This window comes from Chionomys nivalis, chromosome 18, assembly GCF_950005125.1.
Source record: "Chionomys nivalis chromosome 18, mChiNiv1.1, whole genome shotgun sequence".
In the NCBI taxonomy this organism is placed as follows: Eukaryota; Metazoa; Chordata; class Mammalia; order Rodentia; family Cricetidae; genus Chionomys; species Chionomys nivalis.
The window spans coordinates 63584772-63603440 of record NC_080103.1 but is presented as its reverse complement, the minus strand read 5'-3'; the positions used below and the strand labels follow the sequence as shown (position 1 = coordinate 63603440).

General features: G+C 38.0%; 1 protein-coding gene across 9 annotated transcripts in view; it reads left to right on the top strand.

Moving 5' to 3' along the window:
• The window catches only part of Lrrc7 (leucine rich repeat containing 7), a 401293-nt gene that overhangs the window by 190768 nt on the left and 191856 nt on the right, over positions 1-18669 (top strand). For all 9 annotated transcript variants that reach the window (XM_057793710.1, XM_057793709.1, XM_057793712.1 and 6 more), the window contains one exon: positions 12963-13041. In XM_057793710.1, the coding sequence (XP_057649693.1) occupies positions 12963-13041 (79 nt within the window). The remainder of the gene's footprint in view (positions 1-12962; positions 13042-18669) is intronic.

Here is an 18669-nt window from a genome sequence, read left to right as displayed (position 1 = left end):
ATGTGGAAAGATGGCATTTAAGCAAGTATGTAGTTCTTCCTGAAGGTCTTATTTCAATTTCCAGCACCCCCATCAGGTGACTCGCAACTGCTTGCAGCTGAAGCTCCAAGGGATTCAACACCTTCATCTGGCCTCTGTGAATACTACACATGTATGGCATGCACACACAAATGAAATAAAAATGAATGTTTATAAAATAATAGATTTATAGGGCATTCCCTGTGTGTTACTACTATTAAAATGTTCAATTGCATTTATATTTCAAATTCAACTTTCACAGTATAATTTTAAGAAATGTAATATAATTAGTACCACATCTGGCCTTTGTGTAGGTTTAGTAGACAGTACAAATAAATAAAAACTTACTTTATTTTTAAAGATGATGAGACAACATATCACTACATATCAACCTAAAGTTCCCAAGACATAATCTTATTGAGAGCATATAATAATTCCCAATGCTGTTTTTACACTAAAATTTACAAATTACATTTGTTTTCCCCCAAAGGAAGTCTGTAGGCATCTTTAGAAGACGTTGAATCAATTACTTAGATTTGCCTCCATTTCCTGGAAACATTTACACAAAATGGCACGCGAGAGATGTCAGGCCACTGTAGGGTACACATTAAATTACAAAAGTGTGAGGTGACGATGCCCAGACCACAGCTGGCAATCACACAAATAGCCCTTCAAATATTCTAGCTGTGCTGTGACAAGGACCTGGGCAGTTACTCAAGGACCTTAACTCATCTTTCAGGAATCTGTCCAGTGAAGAAAGAACAGGAATGTGATACAAGAGTAGAGTCAGCATTACGATTGGCAGCTGAAATAGCCCTTCCCGGGATGGGAGAGGCTACAGCAGAGCTGGAGCACAGGGATAGAAGATAGGTCATTATCTCTTGACAGATCCATGCAACCTGAGCAAAAACCTGAGTAAAATAAGTTTGGTTTAGATGAGAGAATCCTGAATACATGAACTCACTCTGAGTCTAAAATTGCTTTGACCACCTGTTTGTACCCTCATCTTACTTCTGCTGTCTTCTTGTCGCATCACCCTTGACCATCTCAATGGCATTCAGCTGGCACCTGTGACATAGGAGCTATACAGTTTCCTCAGCCCAGGTTCTTTCCTCTATAGCTGAATACCATAATTTCAACAGAGTCCTCTGTACATTAAAAAAGAATTCCCCAAGGGGGTGTGCATGGATCTCCCTGGGAAAGGAAAATAGAAGAGATCTACAGTGTGGACTGGGAGAGGGTGGGGATGAGTACTTGGGGGGTTGGGTGAGGAGGTGGATGACGAGGGAAAGTACGGAAAGACATGGCTGGAAAGAGGGTAAGGGGTTCAGGTAGAAACCTGGTGCAAGGGAAACTCCCAGAAATCTGAAAGGATGACCCCTGCTAAGACCCCTAGCACATGGCTGCACATCTTGAAATGACTATCTCCCATCATGAGATTAGTGCCTACCCTAATTGTCATCAGAGAGACTTCTTCCAGTAAGTGATGGAAACAGATGCAGGGATCCACAGCCACACATTAGACTGAGCTCAGGAATCCTGTTGAAGAGAGGAAGGAAGTATTATAGGAGCCAGAGGGGTCAAGGTCATCACAAGACAAACCACAAAAACAACTAATCTGGCTCAGAGTCTTAAACAACAACTAAAGAGCATGGGACCGATGGAAGCCCTCAATGGATGTGTGATAGTTGTGTAGTTGGTCTACCTGTGGGACTCCTAACAATGGGAGCAGGAGCTGTTACTAAAATTTTGACTGGCAATTGGGAACCTATTTCTCTTCCTGAATTGCCTTGCCCAGCCTGAATACAGGAGGAGGTGCTTAGTCTTACTGCAACTTGATATGTCATGCTTTATTGATCCCCTTGGGAGGCCTGCCCCCTTTCTGAGGAGAAACAGAGAATAAGTTGATTGGGGGAGGGGTACAAGGAGGGAAGGTGGGGGAGGGAACGGAAGGAAAGGAGGGGGGGAAACTGGTCAAGATGTAAAATTAGATAGATAGATAGATAGATAGATAGATAGATAGATAGATAGATGATAGATAGATAGATAGATAGATAGATAGATAGATAGATAGATAGATAGATGATAGATTAAAGAGTACAAATGGGCCAGGAGAAATCAAGAGGAATAATGGAAGAAACTGTGTTTGAAAATGTCAAAAATATTTCCAAGTGTACCTGCAACTACACACACACACACACACACTTTAATACACACATTACATACATGCACAGAAGAAGACATTTCAAATGTTGTATATTCTGAAATTTTCCTTCCATCTAAGCAAAGAAAAATAATTATTGTGTAGTATAGTTTCCTGTTCTATGATAACTTTTGCCTTGTAAATGGTTTGAAAGTTCCATCATCTTTTCAGCTGGGCAGATGACTCTAGGGATCCAATGTGGAGCCTTGTGCATGTAAATTAAGCATTAGTTATCATTTAGAGTTTTTATATATGTGCTGCATTATGCAATCTTGGAATTCAGAGACTATCTCGCTCACTTTTCTGTTTGGAGCTATGAACACAATGTTGAAGACATCTTGTAAGTTTTGGGCAGGTAAATAACATTTATCCTATTAAAAAGTACAATGATATTTATGTGATATTACATTAGATATTACATTGATATATCATGCTTTGTTGATCCCCATGGGAGACTCTTCATAAAATCCCACCTGGCACACTGGGAACTTCTAAACATTTTAACTGAGTGTTAGGAAATACAGAAAAGGACTGAACCTCACCAGAAGATGGAAAGAGGCCATGAAGTTCTGTTCACAGACACCTCAAACATGATTCATGTAAAACCAGACTCTTCATTACCCCAATGTGTTCATCCTTCATTTACTGGCTTCTACTTATATTACTGTTAGCCATGGAGGTAATCAATGAAAAGATTTGTTCTTGCGTTCTACTTCTTGTCCACTCGGTTACCATGCCTGCCATGTCCTATATCTGTGGAAAGACTATTCCATGCTGTTGTAGTTCAGTTCTGTCTCTGGTCTCTGCTACCCACTTAAACAGCCTCCTAACTGTGCTCATCCAAACACTGCCAGAGAGGTCCTCCACTAGTTAGCTCTAACACCCAGAATGGTTATGTCTCTCTCCACCTAAGGTGCTGCAGAGATCTAGGACAAAGTGCAGGCTCCTAAATACAAACCTGAGTCTCCACAGCCGACTTAATAACACTTACATCCCAGTGCCAAGCTAACTACAGGTGACTGGCATTTTTTTTTATCTTTATAGTCTGGGTACAAGAAAACTTCATCAAAACATTTAAGGGAGCTTCATGATCTCTTTCCCTTTCTTTGTATTATTTTGTCTGCACAAATCACTTTCCATGCCTCCTTCTTCTGGCTCACTTTCTCTCCATGCAATATTCAAATGTCATTGTTTCAATTTCTAAATTAAGTCAAGAGTTCAACCTCTCTATACTAACATATCTTTCATGTTCCTTCTGACAATATTTCACTAAAACAGTTGGTAATTAACTTTATTAAAACATTTATGTGATTTCAAGTTTTCAAAACTAGTGTATACTTTTTATAAGGAAAGGAATACTGGATAATATGTCTATCGTGGAGATGGAGTGTTAATGTTCATTGTGGACATCATATTCTTTTTAGATGATAAAACTTCACAGGCACACATAAATATTTATGATCATCACTTCACCATTCTTGCTGTCAGAATTAAAGTTTAAATTTTCAGCAAAGTAATACCACATTTTATAGATTATTCCTCAAAGAATTCTTAATTATTTTTATTTTATTTTTATGTATGAGTGTTTTGTCTATATGTATGTCTGTGTGCCATGTGCATGCAGTACCTAGAGAGGCCAGAAAAGACCATAAGATCCCCTGGTCCTAGAGTTATAGATGGTTGTGATGAGTGCCCATGTGGGTGCTGAGAACTGAACCCAGGTCCTCTGTAAGAGAGCTAGAGCTCTTTGCCCCTGAGCCATCACCCCAGCCCTCTATTCTTCAAGTTTGTTCCATGATGTCCTTCTGAAGTTACTTCTTGAAGGTTGAACAACTGAATCTGGTTGTCTCAGCAGAAGAACTCATGCTCCTATTGCCTCTTATCCATTAATTGGCAGTCCATCAGATGGACACACTGGGGTGCTCTTACTTGGTATTTTCCTAGTAGCAAACATTTTGCCATTTTTATTGGTCAGGTGAAATTGTCTTTTTTTTCTACAAATTTTCTTTATGAACTACTTTCATTTTGGGTAGTCTTTTAGTTCTACAAATTTTCTTTATGAACTACTTTCATTTTGGGTAGTCTTTTAGTTTCTTGATGACTTGAGGTTCACTTCTTTGAACACTAGTTTCCTCTTGTAAGATCTGCAAGATTATTTCCCAATCTGTGACATGTCTTCCCACATTGTTTGGAAAGCCATTTTTCATAAAGAAATTGCTGATTTTAATGTGTGAGTCAAACTTTTCTCCTTTGTGTTACGTGCTATCACATTGTGTTGAAGATGCTCTTCCGTACTTGGTGTCCCAGACAATTTTTCTATATTGTCTTCTTAAACAATTGGCTTTCTTTTCACATATTGGATCTTTACTTAATTTGCATCTTATTTTTGAGCCTAGAAATGATCAAAATTCATCTTTCCTCGTGTGAACGAATAGTTAATTGTTCTAAGAACACTCAACAGCCTGTCGCCTCACTTGTTATGCTGGTCTCCACAGTTTTTCAGCCTCTTCAGCTTGCTCACCTGTCCTTGCTGGTTGAGAGTTGTTCTTATCATTACAGTGTCTTACTGAGTTTCACTATCTAAATGTTCCTATCCTCTCTTCCTTTCTTCATTTTACGTGTCCTGATGCTCTTGGTATTCAATCTCAAACTTTAAGTCAAGCTTCGGATTGAATATCATTATACAGCAATCTGATATAATTTCAAAAATTGATTTGAATTTAACAGTTTACTTGGAAAGAGCTGATGTCTTCAAGTGATAAATACCAACAAGCTACTTCCTGTCATTATGTCTTACTTTCTGGCTTTCAATTGAGTTTTATAAAAGTCTTCAAAAAAGTTTGCAGACATTTTTAATTGCTTAATTTCAAGTTGTGGGTGTGTGTGCACGTGCATGCATGTGTACGTGTTTAGTACTTGAAGCAGCACATGTGTGGAGGTCAAGGACTATCTACAGGAGTCAGTTCTATCCATCCACTGTGTGGGTTCTAGGATTGAGCTCAGGTCCTGGGGCTGGGCAGTAAATTCCTTTACCCCTGAGCCATCTTACCATCAGGTTTCCGCACATTTTGTTAGTTACTGCATGTGGGACAGCTTCATCCTTTCTAGTTCTGATGTCTCTGTGTATTCTTGAGTCATTCTTTTACAAGGCACAACTGAGCTAATAACTATCCCACTCCATCATTCAAATTTAAAATTTTATTTTTTCTTCTTTTTCATAACTTTCTTTACTCCAATTTTTATACTCCTCCTCCATATCTATGGTTACTTTATCCTCTGCATTTCTAAAATTAATCATTCCAACTTATCTTTATCAGTCTTGAAAAGTCTTTCTTTGCTTTGTTGGTCTCATTTGTTATTTGTTTGATTCCCAATTCATTAATTCCTCTTTTCCACTGCTAAGGGCAGTTACTTTTATCATGCCCTCCTGCAGTATCTCGTGCTTATTTGGGTGATTTTAGTGTTCCAGTGCATTTGGTACAATCTCAGTCACATCATCATCTTTGCTGGTGTATGGCAAGCCACATTGTCCGGATGCTGTTGATTTCTTATTATTCACTGACTTTCACATTGTAAACAAGTCATAGTAGATGTTCAAACTGTCACTGTAATAAAAACACACATTCTCTTTAGGTGGGTTAAGGACATACTAGCAGTAGACTACAGGCCCTGATGTCAGATTCTCTTTAATGAATACATTATGTTCATAAGTTTTACATACTTAAGGCATTGAAAGGATGAGGAGATGGCTACCAGGGGAACTTAATTTGCAATCATATAGAATGAGCAGTTTCAGGCTCTGCTGCACAGGGGGGTGATGAAGGATAATAAAGCATGAGATGTTTCAAAAATCAAGAAGAAATGAGTTCAAATGTTTGCACTAATGAAATGATAAATATCTGAGGAGATAAATGGATGTAAACTGGTCTCAGCATTGCCCAGTGTGCACATGCATCAGAATATCACAGAATTCCCTGTCCAATGTGAAGTTTTTATGTTCTCATTTTTCGATTAGAAGAAAAATTTTAAAAGAGCTCATTACATAGAGTATTTACCTACATGGTATAATCAAAATACCCAGTTAACTGGAAAGCAGTGGAATGGAAAATGAGGTTACAGCTTCTTATTGTCAATAAAAAACATTCTTTTTTTTTTTCTTCTTAAAAATAAGTTCATTAGCTTTGACCTTCTAGAGAAGTTTTGGATAATTATAGTAAAACTTTGTCATTTGTAGAGCCAGAGATAAATAAAAACAAGCCCATGCTTTTTATGAATCAGCTTTCCTTTCTTAGCAATTATTGTTCTCTGATTGTACGCAGTGATCCAAGGGAAGCGTGCCACTATTCATACCAATGGACCTTCCATCTGTTACCCTCGGGGATGGCTAGTTTTATGTCAGTTTGACACAAGTTAGCATTGCCTGAAAGGAGAAATCTCAATTGAGAAAATGCCTCCATATGACCCAGCTGTAAGACTTTTTCTTAATTAGTTCTTAATGCGGGAGGGCCCAGGCCATTGTGGATGGTGCCATCCTTGGGCTGATGGTCCTGGGTTCTATAAGAAAGCAAGAAAAGCATGCCATGGTGAAAAAGCAAGTAAATTAGCACCTCTCCATGGTCCCTGCATTAGTTCCTGCCTCCAGGTTCCTGCCCTGTTTGAGTTCCTGTCCCGACTTCCTTCAGTGATGGACTAGTGTTGAAGTGTAAAGCCAAATAAACCCTTTTCTTTTCAACTTGCTTTTGATCATGGTATTTTCATAGCAACAGAAACCCTAAGACACCATCATATCTGAATTCAATAGTGAAATAAAATCTATGTAAACCAGATATGAATGCATTTTATGATATTGTAATCTCTGGATAAATAGTCAAGTCTAAACTAATACATGGCCACTGTAGAGTAAACTGTTTTATATGGTGAAGTTAGATAATGAGTGATCATGTCTAGTCAGTGATTTTATTTCAAGTTTGATTGCTGACTTGTCAAAGCTTCTTAGAGAAGATGATACCATAATATAAGAACTTTAATGAAAATGAATTAATTTGAAAGTGCTTCCTAATTCTCCAGCAATTAAGTCATGGTTTTTCCTCTCATCCTCTGGAACTTATTTCTATACATGAATAGATTTGAGCAGCACCATGGTGGGCAAAATCACTATTGTTAGTTGTAATAAGAGGCAATCATAGTTGAAGGGTTATTATGTGTGATAGTGATGTGCCAATTATTCCACCCCCTTCCTGAAGCACTCATGAAACACGGAACGAATCACACTCCTCATCTACAGGAAGAAAGAGAATCCTTCTGTTCTGGAGTCATGGGAAGAAGAAGTTAACAGATTTTTAAAAATCTTTAAACCTTTGAGGATATTGGAAGAGAACCTCTGGCTGTCAGTGCTGTAAATTCTCCAGAAATTTACCTAGAGATACTTTGAAAGGGTTAGGGAGCAAACGGCAGCACATGGTCATAATCATCATGCAATAACTGTGCCCTATAAAATTCCTTACTTCAACACCATTACTGCAGAACTCATTGAAAATCACTATCTCTTGCACCTTAGGTCTACTTTCTCTGTCTTTAGAATCTCTTCTGTTCGCCATGGGTCAAATAAACTCAAAGTCTCTTTTGCTCCATTAAATCACCCCATGATAATGAAAATCAAATCTGTTTCTCTTGGACCTCCACAGTCCAGCACTTAAACTATGGTGTCTTCATGGGGACACGAAGCGTGAAACATGCCAGCAGCCAGGTTAATACAAGGGAAAAGAGTGCTATCCCATCACCCTCTGAAGCCCTCTCAGTCAGCTAGGGCTCAAGGTCTCAGGGTCACTGCAGGATGTTTTCAAAAATGCATGATTGATAAATTCTCCATGGTCTGTACATCCATACAAGTAGTTTGAACTTATAAGAGCTATTTTGAGTCTTCCTTCCCACACATCACCCTTCACTCACTGTGAAAAGGAGCTGAACCTTACACTGCCCTCAGGGCCACAGCACCTTCTATCAAAATATAGGTGGATGGAATGCTCACTGAAGCAGTCTAGTGAAAATGAAGGGAGAAGTAAACATTAAATACAAAATAATGTTAAATAGACCAGTTCACGAAAATCTCACTCAGAACCTCTATTATTGGAGTAAAGGAAGGGAACACAGAATTGGTTGTTGTTCACTGCATTTGGACCAAATTACAAGTGTCCCTCTATGGATATACTATGGATCAAGGTCATAAAAACTTTATACAATTTTTCCAAGATATGTCCCAGAGGCAAGTTCAGTTGTGTGACTGTGTCCAGTTACTAATAACTTCACCAGCATTTGGTTTTTCTATGTATTGCTACTGAGGCAGGCAGGCTTTCCCAAGTAAAGGGTACCTCCCACAATATGGTTCCTGAGTCCTCTTTCCTCTTGATGGGGGTGAAATGCAAAGCATCCCCAGATGTTTCTCCAGCTCACTAACCCAACAGTTATACTTTCACTTTGGCTTGGCAGAATGCTGTAAACTGTCCTCTGAAGTCTCCTTGTCAGTCCTTACTTACCCTGTAGAGTGCTGAGCTATAGGCCACATGTCCTTAGTAACCTTCTATAGAGATATGTATAAAGTAAAATTAACGTTTACCTTCTTATACACCAAAATTTTAAATTTCTTACAGTCCTAATTATTGCAAAAATAGTCCCAATCTAATTATCTTCTTTGAACAGCTCTAATTGGTCAGTTTCAGAGCTCACACGAGCTCATCTGTGCCACAGAACTGACTTTTTAGGAGACTAAAGAGATGTTTTGTCTAAGTCAAGCAGCCCTAGTCAGTGGGAGGAGTGGTAGAGTCACTCTGTGGTTCTCCTGTCACCTCCCCTCTAAACAGACAGTAGCTCTAATTTCTTCTAGCTGGCACCCTAAAGAGAGCAAGTTTGCATCAGAGTCTTTGTGGATTACCCTGTCTTAAGTACTACACCATTGACTATATATAGCTAGAAATTATAAAATCCTAGATTTCATTAGTGTTTCTCAAAATAGGCAAACATTACAGTATCTGAGATATGCTGATTTAAAATCCTGGCCAGGCACTAAATCTTACTTGCTTTGTTAGTCATTTTTTTTAGAAATTCTTGAGACTGAAATAAAGTGTTATAACATTCTTCTCTGTGCATTTCACCTTTTAATCCTCAGGGTCTAACGAACTTGTTCAGCATACAAGTAACCTGCCTGTTCTCAAAATAAAAAAAGCACAATTTCAAAGATCGGTAATAAGTAAAATAAAAATGTAACATCTTATTAGCTATGTTTTTGTTGTTTTATTATGTAAGATAGGGCACTGTAAATTTTTTCTCTAGCATTTAGCACTTATAGCACAGAGTAAACTATATGAAGTATTTATGCAATTCATGCAATTCAGAAAACAGAAGCATTCAGTATATATCAACCAGACTTATCTATATTCATCTGCACAAAAATTTATAAGCAAGAAATGCTTCTTATAAATTTGAAGGGGCTCTCGATCATTTAAATTTGGCATTTAGAAAGTCTGTGACTTTTTTGTTTGAAAAGAGATAATTATCCTTTTTATTTTAATATAGGTAATTAAAACCTACATCCTCCGTATCAAAATCAACTGCTTCTTTCCATATCTTAAACGTATTTTAATTCAATGCTTCAAGTTATTGATGTGAAATATAATTTAGAGGCAATTTAACAAGCACTTGGCAAGTTGTCATTGTTTCTCTAGGTAGATCCTAGGAAATTAAACATTAACGAACCCCAATGTCTGACTACAGTGTGGTTTTCCTACTCATTGCTAAAACACAGTATATATTTTCATTTACATATATATATATATATTTCACCTGATAAAATATAAACTCACAAATAAAAAGAATTTCCCATCTTTTCCCCCATCTGTTTCCTCAAAGTTCAGCACTTCCCAACACAGTAAGCACTCAGGAAAATCTGCTAAATGTGTGACTGTTCCCCTTCTTCAGGAACCTAAATTAAAAACATATTAAAAAAAAAAATAACAATGTCCTTAACACATAACCATGCACAGTGGTATTTTATTTTGTTTAGTTGTTCTTTTTTTGTTGTGTTTTTTTTCTAGTCTCAAATAATTTAAGATGCAATGTAAGCTACAACAATAAGCATTAAGAAGTAAGGGGATTAGTTGAATAAATCCTCATGCAAATGTTAGAATTTAAATTTCCCTATATATATGGTATTTAGACCTGGGTTTGGATGAGAAAATAATGAGGACAGGCAAAACATACATCAAATAAAGCAAACATCAGGAAAATGAGATGGGAAGACAACGTTCATGTCACAGAAATCTCCGGGTAGGTTTCCCTCTGGGTGGTGTCTATTTATAGACTCGGGGACCAATGCTCTATTGATGTTAAGCTCGGTGTTTAATAATGATGAGACTTTTTTCCTACATTTGGGTTCCAAACTTAACTTCTGTTCAGAAAGAAATGTTTCTTTCCATACTTGGACATACATTTAAAGCCATTTTTAAAAACACAAGTTGACTTCAGAAGCCCTTTTATCGTTAGAGAAAGCTGAAAGCTCGTTTAACTACAAGCTTAAGAGCTTCTCTAAGGAGCAGGGATATGATTCAAATAGTTAACTCTGAGCTCTGCTCCCAAACATCAACTTAAAATGGTAGGTGTGGTGGTCTGCTGTGATCCCAACACTGAAGATATGGAATAGGAGGGTACCTGAGGTCTTGCCAAATAAGTGAGCTTTGGAATCAGTTGCAGATCCTTTCTCCAAAAATAAGATGAAGGAAGGTTGAGGAGGACACTCAGTATCAATCTCAAGAGTTTACCCTTGTAATTAGGCACATATGTGTGTGTTACACTCAATCACACATGAGCCTAGGTAGATGATGTGGCTTTTATTCAGGGTATCCTGTCTACCTCGGATAGAAAAACCCAAGTAAAAGCAAAGAATTAAACCTCCTAACCAGACATTTATTTATGATTTTCTGTCTCCCCTCCTCATACCAGGTATGAATGATAAATTGATTAATCTCAGATTTCTTTATTACCTTATACGTACTGTTTCCTGATAGAAGAATGAACACGCATGATGGTCAAATGGAGATTTTTTTTTCCTTTTGAAACAGGGTTTTTGTAGCCCTAGGTGGCCTTGAACTACTAAGTAGCAAGATTGACCATTCTCTTTCCATCTCCCAATTTTGCTGGGATTGAAGACATGCATCGCTATACCTTATATATGTGGTGCTGAGAATCAAGCCCAGGACTCCCTGCACATCAGCCAACGCTTTGCCCACAGAGCTACAACCCCAGCCCAAAACAGGAGCATTAAAAATGTTCAAGCTTCATATTTTTTATTTGTTTTTGCATATCAACCACAGTTCTCTCTCCCCCTCCCTCCTCCCACCTTCTCCCCCACTCCCTCCATCCATTCCTCAGAGAGGGTGAGCCCTCCCATGGAGAATCAATAAAGCCTGACATATCATGCAGAGGTACGACCAAGCTCCTTCACCCCACCCCATCAAGGCTGAACGTGGTATCCCACCATAGGGAATGGACTCCAAAAAGCCAGTTCATGCACCTGGTCCCACTGCCAGGGCTCCACAGAATGATCAAGCCACACAACTGTCACCCACATTCAGAAGGCCTGGTTTGGTCCCCAGCTGTCAATCCAGAGTCCATGAGCTCCCACTAGCTCTGGTCAGCTGTCTCTGTGGGTTTCCTCATCATGATCTTGACCCCATTCTACCCCACCCCTGCTCATATGATCCCTTTTCCCTCTCAACTGGACTTCAAGAGCTTGACCCAGCGTAAAACATAAAACCTCATGTTTTAAAAGCCCAGAGTTTAAAGAACAGAAGTAATTAGATGTATCAACTACATAACCTATTGTATCTATCTTCTTCAAGTAATTAATAATTTGTTAATACAGATTTTATTAAATCTGTGATGTTAAAAGCTTTATCTCTAAGATGCCTTGAGATCAGAATGTACAAATGCTATTTGCCTTTTTTTCAGTAATTTTGTGAATATAATCAAGTTAAATTTTGTGGTACATTTACTGAAATGAATACATCGGAGAAGTATCAACACAGTGTCCTCAATTGGGGTATAAATATTAACTGATGTCATTTGCTGCTTGTGAATGAGGAGAATGCCCGTTTTAAAAACAAACATACCGTTTTGCCTATAAAACTCAATGCCCCGTGTAATTAGTGACCAGTGAAAGCTCTCATGTGAAGGCCAGTTCAGCCTGACTCCAAACCCAGCCTACGCATTAGAAGATTGAATGCCCAGAGATTCCCAGAAGTGAGCTTGGGGTGTTCCTACAGGGGAGGGCAAACAGTTCCGTGTTCTCAGCTGAAAGCCAGTGGTGGGAGTGTGGATGTGCCGTGGTGTTTTTACAGTCAGAATCCTTACAACAAGCCATACCGTGTCACCAGGCTACTTTTATTTTCATGCCTGACAGTTGGTCAAGAGCCAAATCCGCTTATTCTTGATTTTACATGCAGCTTCCAGCTGTGACTATCCTAAAGTATTATCTGATGTTCATTTTATAAGGAAAATTGTGTGTACACCTGTCTTTTTGTGTGGCTTTGTCATATTCAGTTATCACCTCTGCTTGAATGTTTGCCCTACATGGAGTTTAGATCCAAACTTGGTGGTTTTGATAGTTTGTTCTCACTGTAGGAATCAGAGCTTTGATAAAACTTGTTGGGATATATTCATGAACTCATGTCTTTTTTTTCTGACTTTTTAGGTGTACAAGAATTTCCAGAAAACATAAAGTGCTGTAAGTGTTTAACCATTATTGAAGCCAGTGTCAATCCTATTTCTAAGTGAGTATAAATTATTTGATTTTTACTTATATTTTATTTGTATTTATATTGGCTTATGGTGTGCTTAGATGGAACTTTTGTGATAATAGTTTTGAACATAAAATCAATGGTTTTAGTTAACAGAATGGTTGGAAAGTTACCAAGAGCTTGGGGTTTCATTAAGATGGTTAAAAAGCATGAATGAGAAGGAAGACCCTGCTGGCACAGTATGGCATTACTTTGAGCAGCCATGGCATTGGTTTTTTGTAATTCTCAGCAGTATTCCAAGGGTGAGAGTCAAAATCAAGAAAATAGATATTGGTTGCAGTCATGGTGAGAAATTAGCATCATGGACCTGATGGAAATTCAAAACAGAGGAAATTTAAAGGTGCCCACAAATGCTTTGGAGTTGAGTGTCCCCACCAAAGAAATTGAGTCTGACTCCAAATAAGAAATGCCTGGGTCGCAGAAATAGCAGCTAGAGTAAACGAAAAAGCCTAAAGGTATAGTAGATGGAGAGATGTGAATGATAAATATTCTAGCAGAAAATAAAAAGGTTGTTTGTGGTTCAAAATCTATTAGCTATGAAATCTCATGGGAAAATGAAACTCAACATGTGACTATCTTGCTGACTCAGATTTGTCCTGGAGTGAGAGGTCTGTGGAAACATGAACAGGTAAGATGGTAGTAAAAATAGAACCCAGAAAGGCTGCTGACGTCTTAGTACCTGAAAGAGTCTGAAGCAGACTGGACCTGGAATGCAGATGGTGGTCTTCAGAGAGAGGCGCCATCTTAATTACATGAAGCGGAGAGTAAAAGCCTCCAGGACTTTGTCCACATGCGTAGAGGAGGCTGGAGTTCTCAGCTGGGGGAATATTCTCAAAACGCACAAAGAGGCTGGTCAGAGTTTTGCACCAGAAGACACAAAGGAATGAGAAGGAAATTTATAGTGGATAACTAAAGAAACAATATGCACGCCCTAGTAGAAAATACAATACATTAAACAATGTGGTATGCTTCAAAATCAGAGTTTCTACCTCAAACTAAAATATGGAAGGGGAAAACAAATCCAGACCTTGAAAACTTTTTCCCCAACTCTACAACAATTGCATTTTTATCAGCAACTCAACGTAATGGAGCTACCAGCCTCTCATACCAAGACTGACACACAGGGTGGATGAAGAGCTGGTCTGCTTTACATTGTCTGTTGTTTGTTTGTTTTCTTTATTTTTCTAGATTCTAAGACAATGTATTGTTTAGTAATTACAAGTCTTGGGGGATTGAAGTCATAATAAAATTACAACACTAAGAATTTAAAAACTAGATTTATCAAGCTACTTCCAAACTCATTTCATATATTTAAACTTGTGAAACATTTTAAATTACCTATTTCATCAAAATACACTTAACACTTTAAGCATCAACCAGTCTGGGAGTGTATAAAAACATAGTCAATAGAGAAGCAGATTTAAGTAGTATGTCCATTTTCAAATTCAGACTTTTTAAAGCTAAGTGAGTAAAATCCCCATTTTAGGTATGCAACTGAGTATATTTTTACAGGTAGTTAGTCACTAACTGTAACCAATTACATCATTTCAACACCCCCAGAACTCGTCTAGCCCGCTGTCTTTTCCAGAAGGCATTATGAATGGCTGCTGTCTGTGTCAGATTGTTTTAACTCATCTTGTTGGCTGTCAGTTTGTCTACATACCAGTGCCTTTATTGGCAGGAACGTCCCATTGCAGAAAAATCACAGGTCCCTTGATGGGAGCTGAGATTGTTTACAAACACCACTGGTAGAAATTGTGTGTAGACATTGGAGAAATTCATGCCCAGATGTCATTTAGGTTGCTTAAATGCCTGGGGCAGTTCAACAGGGATTACAGAACTCATGTACCTGAGCTTAGGAGACGCTGACGAACCTTTGCAAATGGTGGCTGTTTCCTTGCCGTCATCCAACATCATAAGTTCTCATTTCTTCGATTTCAGTCAGTCTGGTAGATATGCTGTCTCCTTGTGGTTTTAATTTACATTTATGGTGTCCAATCAGCATATTTCTCTGCATATTAATTAAAGGTATTGTTTCTTTGGCAGCAATTCAATTTTTTTTTTCTTGACTTGCCTTTTTAACGCTGAATTATAAGTTATTTTCAGATTCCGGGTGCAGTATGAGTCCCAGTTCTGTGGCTTGTTCCTTCACACTCTAAATATCGCCCTTCACGGAGAGGCTTTTACGTTTATATGAAGTCCTGTTTAATAGCATGCATCCCAGTTTCCTGCCTTTGCTAAGTTCAGAGTCCTGCTTGGTCTTCTGAAGCTTTGCTCTACATCTTTTGTAACTCAGGCTTTCCCTTTAGCTTATGGTTCGCCCAAGAGCAGACTTCTGCAAATCAACGGGGCTTAATGGTCGTGAGGCTTTTTTCTGATGTCTGTGTCCAGTTGCTCCTGATCCATTATTAGGAATAGTACCATCCTGAATAGGGCTGCCAGGTGCCTCTAATGAAATCTAACAGGTTATATGTGTTTAGGTCCATTTGTGCTTTCTTTTCTGTTTTTACACCAATCTATATGCCTGTCTTTACACCACCGATACTCTCTCAATTACTATATATAGCTGCATTGTAAATCATGAAGTCATGTAATATAAGCCCTCATTAACTTTCTTATCATAATCATACAAGTTAGTAGATGCCTTTTACTTTTCTATATAAATTTCACAATCAGCTTCCCAGTTTCTTCAAAGATATAAATGTCTGACGGGATTTTGACGGGGATTGCATTGAATCAGTTGGCCAATTTGGCTAGAACTAGTATCTCGGAAATATTGAGAAACTGAAATTTGAAAATGTTTCCAAGTCTTTTTCATATCTTTTAAATTTTTTATCCATTTTGTAGATTTTCCACATGCAAATAATACATATCTTATTTATTTGCATGAGTTTACATTTTATGCTATTGTGGATAATTTTTATTAATCCATTTATTTTTGCCATGTATATTAATAAAATACAATTTTATATATTTATGCTATAACTTGTAAAACTACTTAAACTTCGTTTCTTAATTCTACTGGGCGATTTCTAAACATTTGGGGAGAGGTTCGGTGTAAGCAACCATGTTGTCTGTGAATTTGTCGTATTTCATTGTTTTTATTTACCTGCTGAATATTGACTTTTCTTGCCTTATTTATCTTGTAGGACCTCACATTGAATAAAGAAGTGAAAACAGACAGCGCTGTCAGTTTTTCATTATCTGTGTTGCTTCTTCTTTTCTCATACAGACCCTCTGTCAAGTTAAGGGAAGGTCCCATAACTGGCCTTCACTTCCTTTGACACCCTCACTGGCAGGTCTTCCAAGTGAGATTCACGCAGGGAAATGCAGTCTCTGTCTGTCATGACCTGTATTTGTCGTTTTTTTCTCTCTGGATTTGAACAGTCTCCTCTTCTGTGTTCCAAAGCCACATTTTTTGGGAAGCTGTCGCAGCAGAGATCTTATTCTGAGTACCAAAATCTATATTACTTTCCTTCTGTGTGATAAACGGTTGTGATACCATCATTTTCCAGAGTTCCTGGTTCAGGAACTTGTACACGACCAATCTCAGCTGCTGGTTCATGGTCTCACCTCCAGAAGCCAAGGAAAGAGTTATTTTTCAGAGGAACAAGAATCCACTCCAGAGCTCAATTGGGCTGTTATAAGATTCCCTTCTCACACAGGGAGCTGAGATCCCAGATTTCTGCTGGCTACCCCGAAAGATGCTGTGGGAATCTAAAGGGAGCATCTCCCTGCTGTATAATTATATCCAGATGCAACTTGTTACCTAGCATCTGGCTTCCTCGAGGTCAACACTAAGTGAGGGTGAGTCATGAAGATAATTACGGATGTGGCATCCCACTACACAGCCATATTCTGTTAGCTAATAAGAAACCCCTAATCTTGACAACACAGAAAAAACAAGCCTACCATACACTAGATTTGTCACAACTTTGGTATCTGTTTTGCAGAGTGCTTATTTTCAGTGGGTGTTGAGTTTAGCCATAGCTGATTTGTAAGATCTGTGATCACTTGGTTTTATGGTGACTCACATTCTTCAATGCTTCCTATCATTCGTTCTTGCCAAAGGACAAACTGTTTAGTCATGACTATTGCTCATTTATGTTTTCAATTGCTCTGATTTACTAATATCTGTTAATGCTCTGTCTGCTGATTTCATAAAATATACCCGTTGTATGCTTCTGCTAATTCCATTTGTTATCAAGGTAAAACCATTTTCATGAAGCGAGTTGAGAAATCTTCTCTTCAATTCGCTGTAGTAATTTGCATAGACTTAGTTCTATCCCTTCAGTAAGTGTTGGTGGTCTTCTTCCATGCAGCTATTAGGTCTGAGGTTCCCACTATGGCTGTTAGCCTTCACTTGATAGCTAATAAGCTACCCAAATCAGCTATTTCTCCTCAGGGGTGTTAGCAGCAACAGTTTTTCAGAAACCTGTGCACTTTGTACAAGTCATGCCTTGCTGTTTTCACTTAGGTTTTCTTGGTCCTTGACTGTTTCTATTTCTGTGTTCTGGTATTCTTCTCTCATACATCATTGACTTTGAGTCTTATTGTTGGCTTGATCATGCTAGCTAGCAATTTTTAAGTTTTATTGGTCTTTTCAAAAGATAGATTTGCTTTTATTAATTTTTATTCATTTATTTTTAATTTCTTTCCATAAAAAATTATGAAATATTAAGTGGTGAAAACACTGGAAACATAAAATTTATGCTTTTTAGAATCACTATTTTGGTTTGCTCTCAGCTGTTAATGAACGTAATTAAAACAAACCTAAAAGTAACTACTCAGTAAGAAAACAGAGCTGGATGTTTACTAGAAAACCCGTGCCTCTCTGGTCTCTAGCTGTATTACCACAACCTCACAAAATATGTAACTATTTTCATTGCCATTTACCATAATAAATAACTGAAACTAGTATTTAATTCCCTGGTTATTTTCACTATGAAGCATCTTTGCTATGAATCAAAGATATATTTTTAACTCTCAAGAACATCTGAAATCTGCCTGTGGAGGTGGCCAATGAACGGAGCACTTCATGTGCAGCCATGAGGACCTGGGTTCAAGTCCCCGGCACCCACACAGAAGCTGGGAGTGCCACCCTGTGCCCCAAACTCCAGCTGTGAAGAACAAAGACAGGAGCATCCTAAGAGCTCTCTGACAGACCAGACTGGCAAAATGGGGAGCTTCAGGTTCAGGAAAGACAGTGCCCCAAGAGAATAAAAGGGAAACCAATAAAGAAATATACCTAATGCCGTCCTCTGGTCTCTCCATGTGTGCTCATGTACATACACATAACATACAGATAAAGTAGAAATAAATTAAAAATAAATATTCAGAATTCAATGACAGTAATATGTTACTGTGCAGAAAGACTACACATCATGATCTCTGCTTATCATGGTGTTTATCCCAGGGTACAATCAACACAAACCCCTCTTTACTCTCAGAAGTGTCTGAAGAAGTTCTATAAATTATTTAGCCACTGTTTATACAACACTGCAAAAAATCATTATAAAATAAAGGAGAAATAAAAATGCAGTTCAAACAAATTTTCTTATTGTTAAAAAATATTTTTTAAAAAAAATTATGAAATGCACA